We start from the raw sequence: 19,719 nt of genomic DNA, 5'->3' as shown, positions 1-19,719 counted from the left end.
GGTATAATGACACTGTGTGATCCTATTAGAATAAATATATCCAACTGTCGAAACCAACAATTGGTACCCTTCTTACATAGGTTGAAACCCTACTTCTAATTTTAGCCAATCTAGATAAAAATTCTGTGAGATATTAACAAAAATTCCTGACGCGAACGATGGAACTAAGAATCAATTAACGGAAATACTGGATTAAAGCATCACTGCTTCAAAGTTTTAAAAGTAACGCTAAGTGCTCATGAGTGCTAAAAATAGTTCAACTTTTTCTATTTCCTCAATGTGTCTATTATTGTGCTATTGAAATTCCAAGGTGTAATTAGTTTAGTTCATCATACTTATAAGTTAACTCTACTACAATAGTTAAGTGTTATTTTTAAATGGCGCATTCAATAGATTAAAATACAAAGTAAAAGGTTAAAGGTTTAAAGTTGTATTTAACCACATACATCACGTAAATTGTATGGTAAATATGTTTTCTATTCTTTATTTATTGAATTTAGTTCCATTCACTATACACCATCCTACTCTTTTATTTTTTCACTAACCCTTTACTCTTTAAATAGTATATCTGAAGCCTATTGCAGTATCTCTAGAACAACTGTATGTAAAATTACCTTGAGTAGTAGAAATAAAATTACCTGAGGAAACTGCAAATAACATTTCAATCAAAACTCATTCTGTGTCCATATATGTTTGTTTCCTGGAGGAAGCTGTACTACTGGTGACTGAAAATCTGACGACATATTACAATCGTGATAGTATAACCTGGTTCGTTGGAAGTGTGTTGATGTCTCTGTTTATCGTTCTGACGAAACCAAGTGTATAAAATTAACCGGACTTACTGAAATTCTTATTATTTTTAATAACTCAGTTTTTACTGATTCCTTCTAAATAAACAGGCTTGTAGAAGTTATATTATCAGGACTGTTAATACTCATACCGATGTCATTTCAACTAATTTTCACGTCCCTAAGTTTCTGAAGTTCCATTAAGAAATACTGAAATGTTTGTCATAGAAACAATAGCATTTTTTCTGTAACTATTAAAGGTCAACTTTGCCAAATTCATCCAAGCATTTTGTTTGCATATTGTTGTTTATGTTGAAGAGTAACTTCTGTTAACTACAGATGGACCGAAAACGCCGACTATATAAAGGTTTGCTTATCCTAAAATACACATTGTTAAAATAACGGAACAATTAAAATGCACTATAATAAAATGTTAATCTTAGAATCTTAGTGTTATTTTGAAATTACATGGAATACAATTTGTGGATTGTAATTCGAATATAAATATAAATAAATGAGTTGCAAAATATATTGAATATATGTTAAGAGCTAGCATTATTAATGAAAATAAATAAATTGTACCATAGTGTTTGAAGTTCATTTCAAAAGGTCGTTATAGTGACTAGTGGCTAGCCCAAAACATTGTTAAACTGAAAACATATACTATTTTAGTATTTTGAGTTATACTGGATGTTTAATTGAAAAGTGATATGTATCTACTCACTTTTAAAGATTTATCCACATTTTTATTAGTTTTTCATTTTAGAAAAAGAAACTAAAACTGTCTAACAATTCGTCGTTTAAATACTTCAAACACTAAAATAACGCTCGAATGCATAATAACCAAACCATTAAAACTAAACATCTCTCACAAGTTGTCTTTAAAAAATAAACTAGTTACAGTTTTGGAGGTTTTTACAAATAAAAATATATCATCAAGCCTACTTTTTACAGGCATATTCCCATATACAAATTTGAGTCCAAACGACGTCTATTAACTTTCCCTCATTAGTATGAAATGTAAAGCATTCTACTAATTAATGTATATGTATATTGTTAAAATATAATGTAATTTTAAACAATTCAATAAGCAATAAATCCGAGTTAGAAATATTAGTGACGTTAGTACAGATTGTCTTTTAAAAGCAAGATTTAAATTTGTAACAAAAGGACTGTGGTTGAACAACGACAAACAGACAGACAGACTGACAGCTTCCTCCAGATTATCTTCTTGTTATCGCTTTCAATGTAGCTTTCTTTGTGAGTAGCACGTCTCTGTTGGGCCCTTGTCTGATCTGTTTCCTCTTTGTAATCGTCTATAGCGTTTCTAGCGACGCGGCGGGCACGTTTACATCTCAAAGGGATGGTAATGAAGCCCCAGCCCGATAAAAGTCAGAAGATCGGGTTTTAGTAAAGACAAACAAGAAAACTTTTCAAACTCAAAAATCATTTCTTTGAGTTCCACTTAAGATAAACTGGGTGTGGTATGATAATAATCTCTGTGCTGCCCTTTTAAAGTTTTATAACATGAATTTTCAATAAGAAGAATATTCTTTGTCTTCTTCTGGTATTCAATAATGAATATTACATATTAAAGTGCAATCAATTTTGCGTTTTAAAAGTATTTTTCCCCATTAAATTTATACCTCTATAAAAAGACTTTTGTGAAAACTTTTTATGAACCTTTTCAATTTACAGCGTTAAAATTATGCAGCTTAGGCCTTAATCAGGCCCAAATAAAAGCGGTTTGAGTTTAAATTGTAATCTGTGTGTGTTCAGTACGTACATGGGTTATATCTTCAGGGATAATACATATTCTATTTACATAAACATTCATTTAATTACAAAAGAACATTTTTTTATGATATTAAAACATTATAGTTCAATACAACGAAGCTATTATCTATAATCGGATAGATTTGAGCCTGATTATAAAATAGGTCTAAATTGCCAACTTTAAATTCCTGTACTTTCACGAGGAGTGATTGAAAAGGAATTTTCGTCCTTTTTCTATATTAATTATCGAAAAAAAACCAATACATTTATATAAAATATATTTTCAAACTCAAAATTGATTTAATATAATTTTATCAACGGCATATTTTGCACACTCTGTGTCGTAATCAAACATTAGCCGAGCTACTTTTGGTGGTGGAGTTTCACTCGGTAGATGGTGTGTAATTGATACAATTTTACAGATTGAAGCATAGAAATCGATCGATTTGTAAATACTAATTGTAACATATAACGAGACAAATATACGGAAATATCGACTATCAGTAGTGGACTAACGATGATTAACGATTTTCCTACAAAGATCTACGTTGGAATTAAAGCGCTGTGAAAAAATGTTATAATTTAATATGTTTCGGTGGTTGGCAATGTTGAGTATCATCACATGTATTACCACATATCTGATTATATCAGTGCTATATATCATGTTATCAGCGTCAAGCTAACCAAAATGTTATAATTTAATATGTTTCGGTGGTTGGCAATGTTGAGTATCATCACATGTATTACCACATATCTGATTATATCAGTGCTATATATCATGTTATCAGCGTCAAGCTAACCAAAATGTTATAATTTAATATGTTTCGGTGGTTGGCAATGTTGAGTATCATCACATGTATTACCACATATCTGATTATATCAGTGCTATATATCATGTTATCAGCGTCAAGCTAACCAAAATGTTATAATTTAATATGTTTCGGTGGTTGGCAATGTTGAGTATCATGGTGAGTTCAATGTTGAGTATCATCACATGTATTACCACATATCTGATTATATCAGTGCTATATATCATGTTATCAGCGTCAAGCTAACCAAAATGTTATAATTTAATATGTTTCGGTGGTTGGCAATGTTGAGTATCATCACATGTATTACCACATATCTGATTATATCAGTGCTATATATCATGTTATCAGCGTCAAGCTAACCAAAATGTTATAATTTAATATGTTTCGGTGGTTGGCAATGTTGAGTATCATCACATGTATTACCACATATCTGATTATATCAGTGCTATATATCATGTTATCAGCGTCAAGCTAACCAAAATGTTATAATTTAATATGTTTCGGTAATTGGCAATGTTGAGTATCATCACATGTATTACCACATATCTGATTATATCAGTGCTATATATCATGTTATCAGCGTCAAGCTAACCAAAATGTTATAATTTAATATGTTTCGGTGGTTGGCAATGTTGAGTATCATCACGTGTATTACCACATATCTGATTATATCAGTGCTATATATCATGTTATCAGCGTCAAGCTAACCAAAATGTTATAATTTAATATGTTTCGGTGGTTGGCAATGTTGAGTATCATCACATGTATTACCACATATCTGATTATATCAGTGCTATATATCATGTTATCAGCGTCAAGCTAACCAAAATGTTATAATTTAATATGTTTCGGTGGTTGGCAATGTTGAGTATCATCACATGTATTACCACATATCTGATTATATCAGTGCTATATATCATGTTATCAGCGTCAAGCTAACCAAAATGTTATAATTTAATATGTTTCGGTGGTTGGCAATGTTGAGTATCATCACATGTATTACCACATATCTGATTATATCAGTGCTATATATCATGTTATCAGCGTCAAGCTAACCAAAATGTTATAATTTAATATGTTTCGGTGGTTGGCAATGTTGAGTATCATCACATGTATTACCACATATCTGATTATATCAGTGCTATATATCATGTTATCAGCGTCAAGCTAACCAAAATGTTATAATTTAATATGTTTCGGTGGTTGGCAATGTTGAGTATCATCACATGTATTACCACATATCTGATTATATCAGTGCTATATATCATGTTATCAGCGTCAAGCTAACCAAAATGTTATAATTTAATATGTTTCGGTGGTTGGCAATGTTGAGTATCATCACATGTATTACCACATATCTGATTATATCAGTGCTATATATCATGTTATCAGCGTCAAGCTAACCAAAATGTTATAATTTAATATGTTTCGGTGGTTGGCAATGTTGAGTATCATCACATGTATTACCACATATCTGATTATATCAGTGCTATATATCATGTTATCAGCGTCAAGCTAACCAAAATGTTATAATTTAATATGTTTCGGTGGTTGGCAATGTTGAGTATCATCACGTGTATTACCACATATCTGATTATATCAGTGCTATATATCATGTTATCAGCGTCAAGCTAACCAAAATGTTATAATTTAATATGTTTCGGTGGTTGGCAATGTTGAGTATCATCACATGTATTACCACATATCTGATTATATCAGTGCTATATATCATGTTATCAGCGTCAAGCTAACCAAAATGTTATAATTTAATATGTTTCGGTGGTTGGCAATGTTGAGTATCATCACATGTATTACCACATATCTGATTATATCAGTGCTATATATCATGTTATCAGCGTCAAGCTAACCAAAATGTTATAATTTAATATGTTTCGGTGGTTGGCAATGTTGAGTATCATCACATGTATTACCACATATCTGATTATATCAGTGCTATATATCATGTTATCAGCGTCAAGCTAACCAAAATGTTATAATTTAATATGTTTCGGTGGTTGGCAATGTTGAGTATCATCACATGTATTACCACATATCTGATTATATCAGTGCTATATATCATGTTATCAGCGTCAAGCTAACCAAAATGTTATAATTTAATATGTTTCGGTGGTTGGCAATGTTGAGTATCATCACATGTATTACCACATATCTGATTATATCAGTGCTATATATCATGTTATCAGCGTCAAGCTAACCAAAATGTTATAATTTAATATGTTTCGGTGGTTGGCAATGTTGAGTATCATCACATGTATTACCACATATCTGATTATATCAGTGCTATATATCATGTTATCAGCGTCAAGCTAACCAAAATGCCATGAATGAAAAAGTTGTTATTTGATATTTTAAACTATTTAAAAAAATACCAGATTTGACTCCCACCAAAACTAGCGCGGCAGACGTCTCACTCCTTCTCAAAGGAAAACATCGATATCCATTTAACGCCAAAAATAGATGATCTTATCAAAATCTAATAGCAAGTCTCCTAATGGATTATTGCGTTTATCCGAAATCGCATATAAGGTATCATTTATTGCGCTCTCCTCTGGACTCTGCCACTGTCTATTGCATCGCAATAACCTTTGCCTCATGTTCTGTAGCTTAGAAATTTATTAATTTAAACCAAGCGACCATTATATTTGGATAGAGTGCAAAGCTAATAATCAGATTTCAATTAGCGAGCTATAAATAAGTTGCAAACTTAACTAGAAAGATCTTTAAAATTATGTTTTCTTCATTAATGTATTGTTTTTGTATGGCAGTTCAAAATAGACTCAGTTCACCAATTCTCTTAAGTACACAGAAATATTTTGTTACCTATAGAAAATCGATTAACCGAGTAATATCTATTCGAACTTAGTTATAATAGATTGAGACATTCGATTGTTTATTATTATCAGACAAGTGTCCATTCAATGTGTTTGTCTCTGTTTGCCTTCCACCCATGTGTCCCTCTCTCTCTCTCTTACAGACCCGGAGTACCAGCACCAGTAGCTTTAGAAGTGTCAGCCAGGTATCTTCCACACCTTCTTCTTCTTCTTCTACTTCTTGTCTCATTCTTAGACACACACTTAGAGAAAGTTTCATAAGTGGCCCAACCAATTCTTTTAGAATAATTGCTCTTTCTACATTTCGATGGAAACATCGATAATATTACTAATCGGCATTATTTATAGAAGTTATCCTCAAAGCGTTAAATACTGATTGTTGAATATTATATATTGTGGCATATTTTTTCGTATGACTCAAGGATTAGAGTCTGGTAAAAGTTTACATTTTCATAATTCCAAAAAAGATATAAATTATAAATTCTACATTTTATAATATTAGTTCTGGTTCTTTCAACCATTGACAAAACGCAATGTATAAAGCCAAGCTAAATGGAATCTTATTTTTGTATAAGTTCTTGACAGTAATCTTCTGATATATTGCAGGCGAAAAGGAAAGCAATGAAACAAGTAGGCCTAGAGCAAAAACATTGATTTAATAGTAGTGATCATCGACAGTTAAAATGTTATCGATATCTGTATTCAAGATAATAATTGTTTAGGCCTTTTACGAAACTTTCTCCTCACACTTTGCATCCTCCAACCATTTTAACCTAAGTAGTGTTTGCTCTTGAGCCTGTTTTTTTGTCTTTTATAAAATCTTGAATCTTTATTTAGAAAATTATTTGTAGTTTTATATTTAAAGCATCTTTATAGCAGAACAATGCTAGGATGTAGCTAGACTACGCACCTTGTATATTTAGTTAGTGATTTGTCAGTTTATATTTTATGCTCGACTTTAATGATGTATATTCTTCCAACAATTGTACATGAGTATTTACTTTAGGTGTAGCGTTTTCCTCGCCTACGTTTAATGTATGATCACTTTGTTTGGAATCATATTTCTTTGGCATGAACGTCAAAGTATAGTATATTTACTATAAATAGTGAGTAAGTGTAGTAAATTAATTTAAGCATGTTAGTAATGAACATGTTTGACTTTTTTCAACAATTATGAGAAAGTGCAATTAATCTATATGAGAATGTCTTATTTTTGGAGTTAAAATTTATGAGCATAGAGGGTAAAAATAAGATGTTTTGTCACAGTAAAGTACCTGTGACAATTGCGATCCAACAATGGGCAGACGTACGAGTCAGACTCTCTGTCACTTATGTACATCTCGCGGCAGAACAATCCTGCACTAAACATTTGAATTTCAATCTCTTGACCTCCTACTTGTAGTAAAAAGGAGCCTGATATCTCCATCATTGTTGTTAAAATGGAATAAACTCGATGCAATGATATAGTGACCAGGATCAAAATATCTATTTACCAACTTTTGGAACAAGAAAAAAAGAAGGTCCTCCAACCATATACATTTTGTTTTTTGTGACTCTTAACGATGGTATAGTTACAAAGAGGAAGGTCCTCCAACCAAAAACAGTCTGTTTTTGTAGCTCTTAACGATGGTATAGTTACTAAGAGGAAGGTCCTCCACCGATAAAAATACTGGTTTTGAAACTTAACGATGGTATAGTTACAAAGAGGAAGGTCCTCCAACCAAAAACAGTCTGTTTTTGTAGCTCTTAACGATGGTATAGTTACTAAGAGGAAGGTCCTCCACCGATAAAAATACTGGTTTTGAAACTTAACGATGGTATAGTTACAAAGAGGAAGGTCCTCCAACCATAAACATTATGGTTTTGTGACTCCTAAAGATGGTATAGTTACAAAGACGAAGGTCCCTAACCGTAAACATTCTGTTTTTGCTACTGTTAACGGTGGTGGTACAAAACCGAAATACAAATCTTTTTTGCGTGAAACAATGTTTCTATGATAAAGGTGCTGAAAATCCTCAGCATTTTTATAAATTATTTGTTTTTTCCAAGTCTGTCATTCGAATCAAAAAATGTTAACAGTTTAAAAGTTTTTACTGCAAGCATAAATATTTTAAAATAATAAAAGTATAAATACCTCACGTCTCAATCAAATCAATTGGTGTGACAAGTTATAGCAAAACATAGTCCTAGTCTAAACTGTCAGCAGCAATTCCCCTCCCCTTTGTAGGTTAATTGCTAAAGCTTGAGCTTTTACCACAAATAGTAAAACATTCCCAAGGTTTCTGTCATTCCATTTTGTCGCAGTTGCGCTAAAACTGAACTTACCAGCGATAGTATTGAGGAAACTAACCATGGTTGACAATTCGTGTAAATCATGAGACTATGTAGAATCACGAGTATAGTAACTGTTAGTTTTTTGGTGTTATGTTATGTAGTACCCATTAACCTCTTAGGATGAACAACAGCTATAGAAATGAGTCAGTAGAAATTCTAATAGTAAGTTTTACCAACTTTACATAAAAAATTTTAAAATATTTTCAAAGATATTAAAACTTTGCCAATACTTATCTATAAAACCGGAATTCAGAATTTGAATTATACCTATACCAATTACACACGTACCATTATATCTATTATACACGTATAATTATATATATATACGTGTGAGTGTGTGTGTCTGTGTGCGTGCGTGTGTGTGTGTGTGTGTGTGTGTGTGTGTGTGTGTGTGTGTGTGTGTGTGTGTGTGTGTGTGTGTGTGTGTGTCAAATTCGCACGTAGTAAAGCCATCAACTGTCATTTATTATGTATCACTTATAAAACTCAAATATTATTATTTATTCTATGGATGACATACTACGTTTTAGAAAGCATATTTAGTACCAGGATTCATATTTAGTAAAGTGTATTCCATGAAATGCTCTGTCTATCCGGTAGACTCAAATTTAGACTCTATGTTCATCTTAAGTCATAGATTCCGCTCTATGGGAGGATAATAAATAACTAGATACCCATCTCTAGATAGATCTCGAGTGAGTATGCAGACTCAATGAGGGTACGGTAGTCCGGTGTGACTGTCTCAAAGATATTATCTCATAGAGAACTCCCCTTAAAGGTATTTTGTACAAGAAATCTATTCATTACAAGAATTGCTATGAGAATAATGAGATGCAAACTCGTGGATAGGAAAGGCCAGAAGTACTGAGTTAAAAAGTAAAGAAGTGCTACAACGCAACAAGTTTCTGCACAGCTTAAGACAGAATACTGGTGCCAACTCGTGCAGTATGTAGAACATAGGGCTGGGGATTGCGGGCCTCACATAACTGTTAAGGACTAGTAGAGAGTTAGATATCTGCTGGAGATATCCCGCTCCCCTTGAAGCAAAGAAACAAATGTTTAGACTCAATAAGGGTACGGTAGTCCGGTGTGACTGTCTCAAAGATATTATCTCATAGGAACTCCTCTCATAGACATATTTTACTCTATTTCGTAAGTAACTAACGGATCTTGCACTCAGAGGGCTTACTGTGGAGCTCTTCGCCTGCCCTTATTAAGTCTGCATACTCGAGATCTGGCAGGCGAAGAGTTTCAGAGTAAGCCCTCTGAGTGCAAGATCCGTTAGTCACTTACGAAATAGAGTACGAATTTCCTATGAGAGGCTTTATCAAGTCGTACAACCGTAGTCTTATAGAGCCAGCCTCCATAAAGTACGCTGGAAGGTATGTGTGATATGTTTATTGAAGGTGAGTCCATTGATGCCGAGAGTCTCAGCTTTGTTACAGTGATACAGACTTCTCCTGCCTTCAAGTAAGACAATCACCTTACTCTTTTAAAGTGTCTACACTAGGGCGTATGGCACAGTGTGCAAAACTGTGCACTTGTCTGAGTTGGGTTTTAGACCATTAATTTCTTACCACTTTTCAGGTCATCATTAATCTATCCATAAGCTTCTGTATTGTGGCTTGGCTCATATGACAAGTGAAACAGCGAACCATCTCATACAAATGAGGTGTTGGCGTTCAGTTCTACACCGGCCCTAGGCAACTCGCCACTATGCAAGAGGCGTGCATTAGTTGTTGTCACACTTATTCTCAAGTTTCACCCTGACACTGCTAGAGTGTTGAGGTTCAGTGAACTCACAGAAAAGCACCACAAACTGTGTCCGTGGTTTTTACAGAACTTAGAATGCTGTTGTGTGTGTGAATGTAAGCTGTTCACTATGAACAGGTAAAGGTATAAATAATTAACTACTTGGTTTAAGCCACAGAATTCAGGTGACGTCACCAGATTTCATTTTAATTCCTGTAAAAGTGGTAGAAGTAAAAGTTCTGTCAAATAAAATAAGTAGTATCTGTCATTTTGTTAGCAACTGTGCATCTTTCCGTATTTCTGAACAATTTGGATTAGTTTTAGTTACCTATAACAATTTTTGTGTTTACAAAATGAAAGCGCATATATACGTAAATTGGTGATATTCAGTGATAATTGGCTCAGAAAAAATGTAAAAATGTAAAGGTAGAAATACAAATTAGCGACTGGTAACTTAACCCAATGGTATTTTAAAAGAATACTCATTATTATTATAAATACTGTAAAAGGAATCCTCAAACATTATCCATAAAGTTATTGCATATTCTAATGATTCTTGGAAGTTTAAGCGACAGTTTAATGCACGAGTTATGTATGTTTAGTTACTTTTACAAAGCCCTTAAAAATAAATAATTGTGTTGCACAGAATGTATAAAATAAAATCTTATAGGTTTCCAATACTGAACATAAATGTCTGTCTTTTAATAAATTGTAATTACAGGTTAAGACATTATAAAGCTGTGTATAAGCTCTTAAAGCTGGTATAAGTTCTCAGTAACAATATTGCAAACTTAAAACTCTTTCAATCAGCCAGAAGAATGTTTACCAGTGAATAAACGTTATTATGTTAGAAAAAGTTTAATAAATGGCATAGACAATAGACATGCCTCAGATGACATAGACATTCCTCAGATGGCATAGACATGCCTCAGATGATGTAGACATCCCAAACCCATATGCAACATACACATATTCCACAAGCACACGCACATTTACACATTCCATATACATGCCATAGATATGTCTTAGATAGCATAAATTATGTTTAAGATAGCACAGAGAATCCACTGATGACAGACATTCCAAAGGTGGCATAGACATTTTACGTATGACATTGACATGCCATAGATGATATAAGCATTTCACTGAAGACATAAACATCCCGCAGGCGACATAAACATGTTATTTATGATACAAACATTCCACAAATGACATAGACATGCCATAGAAATATTGTGTAGGGTATCATTTTTCTCCGCGAGTCAGCAGTGCTGGCAGACAAGTGATTTATCTCATCATATTTTATTGCTCTCATGATACAACGACATCATTCTTTGGTTCCATTTTTCTAATGACTTTTATACGACTACTGTAAACTTCAGTTAGAACCATTTTGTCTTATTACATCTTTATCTTCATAATCTTATCAATTTTAAATTGCACATGAAATATCCATCAGATTATTAGAGGAATTTTAAAAGCCTTTAGGTCTAATTAATACGTTAAAACGCCTCTATTATCTGTCTAAATTATACTTTCTGACCTTTTAATATTAGAAATCGCTTTCTAGAACAATATTTTAGGGAATAGTGTTATTACTCATATTATTACAAATTTACTTCTCATTAGTAAATGTATTTAAACGAATTATTAAATATTTAATTAAAGACAAGAATTTATTATGAAAACATTCCTTGTCAGCGAATTAAATAAAATAATCTTAATATAGCAACACTAAAATATATTTTATATACTCTTATTTACATGCATTCTAAAAGTTTGTTACAATGGAATTTAGTACAAAGCCTATTAAAAACATGGACAGTATAACACATAAAATTTCGTACTATAATTCTTTTTGTTATTATTATTCTAACTACTATAGTTATATAAGAATATGCCGCTGATAATATAAACTATTCAGTGATTCTAGATCCCTCGAATAATCCGAAGGTGAGAAATGGACCTCACTACAAGACCAATATTACACGAAATCCGCTGTAAGCATTAGAAAATGTCTCCATACGAGTCCTTTATGTTTATTTTTTTACCATTTTTAATCTTCTGGATTCTAAATAAATTGGCGATATAACAAAATTTTACCACAAAAAGATCTCCGTATGCAGAGTTGCACAAAGCAGACAAAACAGCTGCATATCATCGCAGATTTGGTATGATGATTTCAAAATCACTTTTTCCAATCAAGTTGCACAATCATGTTATGGTATCGTAAGAAACTGACATGTAGAGGATGTTGTGTATTCTACCCATAGAATTGTAGATACAAACTCAATATATATCCCCATGGTAAAAAGTACTGCATTAAATTAAATTAAAATCGAAGGGTTTGGGTGTTTTTTCGGCCTTACAGAACATAGAATGGACGTGTCTCTAGTCTGTCCACCCGCTGGTTCAAAGGCCATAAAAATAATATCTCTTGAAGTTTCCTAGAGATATTATTTGAAGTTTCCTACTCTTACTGGATAGCGTATCTAAAAAATTAGTTAAATTTAACTAAATTGAAGGATTATTACGTTTCATTGGTTACTTATTTAAACTGTCGTCTTTCCGTTAATCACTATTCCGACATCAAATCAATCAGCAATAAAATCATTAAAGCGTAGTTTGATTATTTATTGATAGAAAATAATCACCAATTATTTCATAGAAGAAGAAGAGGTAGATAATTCAGTAAACACTATGTGCAGCTAAACCTTGTTATTTTATAAATTCTAGTTAGTCTGGATTAACCTGAACGCAACTAACCGAGTTTACTGGTTAATTGAATCGATTAGAAAAACCCGTGTCGCTGCTTATAGTTCACTTATAGTAACATCACGGGTCGCGTAACAGGCTTCGCCGAGGGTGCGTGCAAGTTTTTAAGTCCTTTATTAATTAATATATTTTTCAGTTCTTCTCGTTGCAACCATTATTACCGGATTTAAAACCTACGGTCAAATCCTAAGGAGTTTTATGTACAGTCATCGAACCCGAAGTTGACTGTGTATAAATTTAAGCTTCATGCAACATTTCAAGTCTACACATCACTTTGCTTTCGAAATACCGTGCTTACTGATAAACAGGTACACAAACAGATGGACAGAAGGAAATTTAGTCCAGCCCCATTAATAGCAGACTTTGATAACTCGCGCAGAATAAATAACAACGGTATGATAATAAGCAACCGGAAACAAAGGTCAACATACATCATGACGCACTCCATTCTTAACACACGCTTCGCTACAAACGAACAGTTAACCGTATTAACAGAACTACCATTTAACCGAATCAACTCGAGCTTATGGAATACGGTGAAATAGCATCCAACTTATCGTTTTCTCAACCAAGCAAAAATTATAGTATTAATACAAATTCAATGCTTAAAGAGCAATAACTACACTTACCACTTCTTAAAAATATTTTATTTTTGTAAATAACAAACATTTCATTGTATTATTGAAAATTATAAATTGACAAATAATACTATTGCAGAGTGTTGTTATGTTGTTAGTAATGTTAATGTTAAAGTTGTTATTATCAGTCAGATTCTGATAAAGTAATCTAATCTGGTAAAGTATCATTATAGTAAAGGCCATAAATATCTCATAAATAATGCCAACAGAAAACTTTGTACGAGTGTCTTGAACCACGTGAATTCCGCAATATATTTATTCCAATTTACGGTAATTCCGAACCATGGAAATCAGAGGCACAAGGATTCTTTACAGCGGAGATTCCGAGCCACACGGTTTGAAAACAATGTTTATGTTTATGTTTATAGTACTTCGTGGATTCACAACCACATTAGTTTCGAGTCACGTGAATTCCGAATCATGTACATTCCAACCACAAGTACCAACAAACAGGGTGCAACGCACACGTCGGAAAGTACATGACGAGAGAGAGAGAGAGATCTCATCATTACCTTGTGTCATCATTCGCGTAGTTTTACGTTAATCAAACGTAAACCAGAGTGTATATTAAACATTCTGTTCCGGAGTCAGTTCCAATTACTGTTGCATACTGATAAAAGAGAGCCATGAATATTCCAGCTATTCAACGATGTTATGTTTGTTACTTTGTGTGTGCCGCTGAACTGTATACGAATGGGCTCTAGTCAAATCTGAACAAAATGACAAATTTGAAATAGAATGGAAACTTTTTTCTCCTTTTTTTAAATATTTTTACTATTCTACAAAATGTTCTAAACCGCTAAATAAAACCTCTTATATATAGGGTTGGTCAAACGTTTTCAGACTACCTGTAACAGCTAACACTATAAAAACTAAACTCACCTTTTTGCAATGTTATGAAGTATTTTCATGCATAATTACTACTGCATTTACAACCCAAAATGGAGGATTTTGGTGGCAACTCGCAAATTTAAACTGAGAAGCTTCATTGGATGACCCATCATTTTAAAGTTACTGATAATAGAAAACTAACAACGCAAACTAGGAGTGTCTATCTTACTTACCCAGTACAAAATTGCGGCTAATTGAATGGTATAGAGTGGAGAATAACTTAATTAATAAATTGTATTAACCCTCTATAGTAAAACTTTGTATAAGATTCCCAGCACAATATAGAACAGTATTCTACGTACAATCCGTTAATTCTTTGTTTGAAGGTTATTTTTGACGATGGAAGGATTGTGAAGGTTAATAGTGTTGGTTTGGTAGTGTTAATCCGTTAATAGTGTTTGATAACTTTGTTAGCGTTTTTTGACTTTTTACAAAATCATACGAAACAACTAAACATTTCAATAGATATTGAATCGTAAGCAATTTATCAAATCAGTTGAACCTCTACAATTCTGACATTAAATTATCGTTATTTGAACGAATATGAATCTTATTAGAAGCTCAATTTTTTGTATAAGAATGACTCAATATATAATTGAGACGGGGTCGTAAAGGATGCTAAACAGACACTTAAGTGACTAGACTTAGAACTTAGTTTATTGAGACACCACATTTTTTGACCTCTTGTCAGAAATTGAAAGTGTTTGTTAATGTTCATGACAAAAAGCTAGACAAAATAAATTTACTACAGATATGTAAAATCCTTAAAATTCCTTTTGAGATTGTCTTACAAATAATTTAAAAGTAATTTGTTTGGAATTTCATGTTCCGGAAAACCCCCAATTTTACAATTTTTATAGATTACTTAATCTAATTTATATCAAAATACCACCACAGTTTAAGGTTTGCGTACTACACAGTCATAGAATCAAGTGTAACGCGATTGATGGGTTTTGTCCGTATATCCGTATGTGTGTCTATTCACACGTTATGTAGAAAACAAACTAACCTATAAACTTGAGATTTTGCATGGAACTTCACTTCTATATAAATAACACCAAGGTCAGCTTGGATTTGGCTTTGCGTTTGTGAAAATGTTTACATTGGTCTTATGTGTAGATATGAAGTCAACGAAAAAGTTGCAGCATGAATAGATTTTTTAACAACTCAGTACAATTTATATACGAAATACAACTTATAAAATGCCACATATTACACATGAATACATGGAAATAAAATGTTGCATGAAGGCTCAACAAAACAACTAACCTGATACGTCATGTAGCTTACTCAATAAGTAAAACTCAATAAGTCCGGTTTTCTATCAATCACGACACCACTTGACGTCACTGTGGAAAGAACATATATACAGCATTTTTATTATATTTAAATTAGACAAATATATTGTTAACTCACAATCCTAAAAATCAGAAAGGCCATTTTATTACTAGTCTGCCTTTTTATTTGAAAAAAATCTTGATTGTCAGAATGTGCTATGGAGCAAGTTTTAAACGCTTAAAATACATACATCTTTTATGCATTTCTTGAAAGTATAAATGCTTTAAATTACAAATATTTCTTCATTTCTTCAATGTAGTCCAGAAGGTAAGGGCCATATATATATATATATATATATATATATATATATATATATATATATATATATTGAATTGTACAGGAACATAACCTAGTTTTCATCAAAATAGCTTGGGGGAGAGTCGAAGTAAGTGAATTTCAAAAGAGTTAAAAATGGCAACTAATAAAGAAACGTCAGACAAGTAAACACAGATTCGTTTTGTCTTTTTTATTAGCATCAGCCAACGTAATAAAGGTGTTTAAAATGGTTTGTTTTTACCATTTTTCCTTTCTTATGACATTGAATGAAACGGGTATAACTTACATACGAATTATTGATATTTGTTTCTGGAATCAAGTTGAATAATATTGTGAAAATTTGGGATAAATTTAGCTCGCTAAATCCTAGAGAGTGACAACCGAGTTATTTTTTTAAAGTAACTCAATTATCGGTTTCGTGAAACATTAGGTCGTGTCCTTATACATAGTAGCCAAAGATTTCTATATCAAACTTCTGCAAATGATTCGTAAGATTTAAATAACTAAAAATATATCTTTTAAAGTGTTGATCTTAATTTATACAGTATGAGTTAAAAGTATAGATACACTCTGTTAAGTTTTTCATGGACAAAGATTGAGGAATGGAACTCTGGACACTTTTCTAGAAAATAGAAGTGAACTTTCTAGTCACTGTTTGAGGGGTGTTGTTGTAAAACATTTTTTCATGTAAAGATTAAGTGACAACTCATTTGAAAGCTCTTGGTAAAAGAAGGACAGTGGAAAATAGAGCTTTCTATCTCAACCCAGTACAACATGGCAGCTCATTGAAATTAATTAACTTGAAATAATGGATAAATTCTGTTCAACCTGCAATGGATAAAGATAGAAAATGGAGCTCAGGACAACCCTTCTAGCTACGAAATAAAAGCGAACTATTTCCCGAAAATGGGCTTTTTTGGGGGCAGTTTAAAATTTGTTTATGCAAAGTTACAGTAGTTATAGTAATTACAATTACTTAAGCAATAAGACGGTTAAAACTTACTAACCTGTGTTTTTATATCTGATGTTCAAACTGCTGTCCCAGGACAGGTTGACAATGTCCAAGTTTGTTCTGAAACTTAAAACAGGTAATTAAAGACCGCCCTAAATCTGGACAACCAAAATCTGTTACAAACGAAGCCTTGCCACTTGTGGTTTTACAGTCTGATGTAGAAGATCCTCATGACATGTTTATCAAATATTAGGTATATCTCAACATCAGTTTTTAAAGTTTTCAAATTTTGAAATGGAGTGTTTAAGTGAATAAGAGCGTATTATGATCCTGAAGATGTCAGGCTACGGAGATCGGGTGAGATCTTATGATGAAGTGAGGAATTTATTTAATGACACGTATCCCAATTAAAACTCTATATCTAAATCAGGGGTTCAAAAACAATCCATTTTAAATACTTGACCTAATGAAACAAAACATTTTGCAAATTTTTTAATTCATACATCTCATGCGTTTTAAGATAGAAAGTTTCAACTAAATAACACACATAGCCAGACAGACAGTATACAAAGATCGATAGCACTATACTTTATACGAGATTTATTTCTTATTTTGATATAACAAATCCAATTATGACGTTTGTTAGAGTTATGTTTCCACACCCCGAATGTTTGTAAATTTTACAATATCAATTAAAAACTTCCTAATTACGATATAGACCTCTTCTGTAGTACAGTATTAGTTTTGTATGCAAAGTACGCACATCACGTCTATATTATTATGCCTAATGTTTATTTGTTAGAAACATGAGTTAAATAATTTTCACCTATATTATACGTATAACAGATAGAATCGATAATACGCCTCTATCAACAGTGTTTACAAATCCAAACTTAGTAAACTAATATTATTCCTCGGTTAAACCTCAAACGAGTAGTTTTGTTTCACCACGAACTCGCAATAATGTAATATTTGCGTAGGTGTATGTGAAATGTAGTTCGTACGAATGCCACCGGGCGCGCACTTTATTTCCGGCAACCCGTCATCCAAAAGGCTGGTGAATGGACGCCATTTCCGCTGTTTTGTTCAACTCAACCTTTATTCTGGAACAGCGCTCCCACTCTAGCCAAGTTTTAGTTTCCTCTTTCTTTCAGTACTACATGTATAATCAACAATGGGGGAGAGGGGGAATACCACCACATCATTAGTAGCTTCGCCAGAACCCACAGGAATTGGTTGATAGTTTATCTATGTTTAAAAGGGTTATTCCCCTTTCGTTACGACACTTAACAGTTACACTTCAATAGTAGGACGTACCAGTCATTTTGACCTGAAATAAGTGCATATTGCAATAAAGGCCAGTCCAAACCAATAAATCCTAAATTGACATTCCTGTCTACCAGTTAAGCTCCAAGTACGAAGAATATTAATTTAAGCTGTATAAAGTGTATACTGCATATTGCAATAGAGGTCAGTACAAACCAATACATCCTAAATTGACATTCCTGTCTACCAGTTAAGCTCCAAGTACAAAGGATATTTAAGCTGTATTAAGTGTATACTGCATATTGCAATAGAGATCAGTCCAAACCAATAAATCATAAATTGACATTCCTCTCAACCAGTTAAGCTCCAAGTACAAAGGATATTTAAGCTGTATTAAGTGTATACTGCATATTGCAATAGAGGCCAGTCCAAACCAATAAATCATAAATTGACATTCTTGTCTACCAGTTAAGCTCCAAGTACGAAGGATATTTAAGCTGTATTAAGTGTATACTGCATATTGCAATAGAGGCCAGTCCAAACCAATAAATCATAAATTGACATTCTTGTCTACCAGTTAAGCTCCAAGTACGAAGGATATTTAAGCTGTATTAAGTGTATACTGCATATTGCAATAGAGGCCAGTCCAAACCAATAAATCCTAAATTGACATTCCTGTCTACCAGTTAAGCTCCAAGTACAAAGGATATTTAAGCTGTATTAAGTGTATACTGCATATTGCAATAGAGGCCAGTCCAAACCAATAAATCATAAATTGACATTCTTGTCTACCAGTTAAGCTCCAAGTACGAAGGATATTTAAGCTGTATTAAGTGTATACTGCATATTGCAATAGAGGCCAGTCCAAACCAATAAATCATAAATTGACATTCTTGTCTACCAGTTAAGCTCCAAGTACGAAGGATATTTAAGCTGTATTAAGTGTATACTGCATATTGCAATAGAGGCCAGTCCAAACCAATAAATCCTAAATTGACATTCCTGTCTACCAGTTAAGCTCCAAGTACAAAGGATATTTAAGCTGTATTAAGTGTATACTGCATATTGCAATAGAGGCCAGTCCAAACCAATAAATCCTAAATTGACATTCCTGTCTACCAGTTGAGCTCCAAGTACAAAGGATATTTAAGCTGTATTAAGTGTATACTGCATATTGCAATAGAGGCCAGTCCAAACCAATAAATCATAAATTGACATTCTTGTCTACCAGTTAAGCTCCAAGTACGAAAGGATATTTAAGCTGTATTA

At 32.7% G+C, this 19,719-nt stretch overlaps 1 protein-coding gene across 4 annotated transcripts in view; it reads left to right on the top strand.

The window, feature by feature from the left end:
* Positions 1 to 19,719, top strand: part of LOC124366479 (neo-calmodulin-like) — a 479,044-nt gene that overhangs the window by 351,832 nt on the left and 107,493 nt on the right. The window contains exon 3 of one of the 4 annotated variants that reach the window (XM_046823062.1): positions 6,372 to 6,413. The exons of the other annotated variants lie outside the window; for them this stretch is intronic. Within the exon in view, the coding sequence (XP_046679018.1) occupies positions 6,372 to 6,413 (42 nt within the window). The remainder of the gene's footprint in view (positions 1 to 6,371; positions 6,414 to 19,719) is intronic. 4 annotated transcript variants of the gene reach the window in all.

The sequence above is a fragment of the Homalodisca vitripennis genome, chromosome 7, assembly GCF_021130785.1.
Source record: "Homalodisca vitripennis isolate AUS2020 chromosome 7, UT_GWSS_2.1, whole genome shotgun sequence".
Classification (NCBI taxonomy): domain Eukaryota; kingdom Metazoa; phylum Arthropoda; class Insecta; order Hemiptera; family Cicadellidae; genus Homalodisca; species Homalodisca vitripennis.
This window is presented reverse-complemented; position numbering and strand designations above follow the sequence as displayed.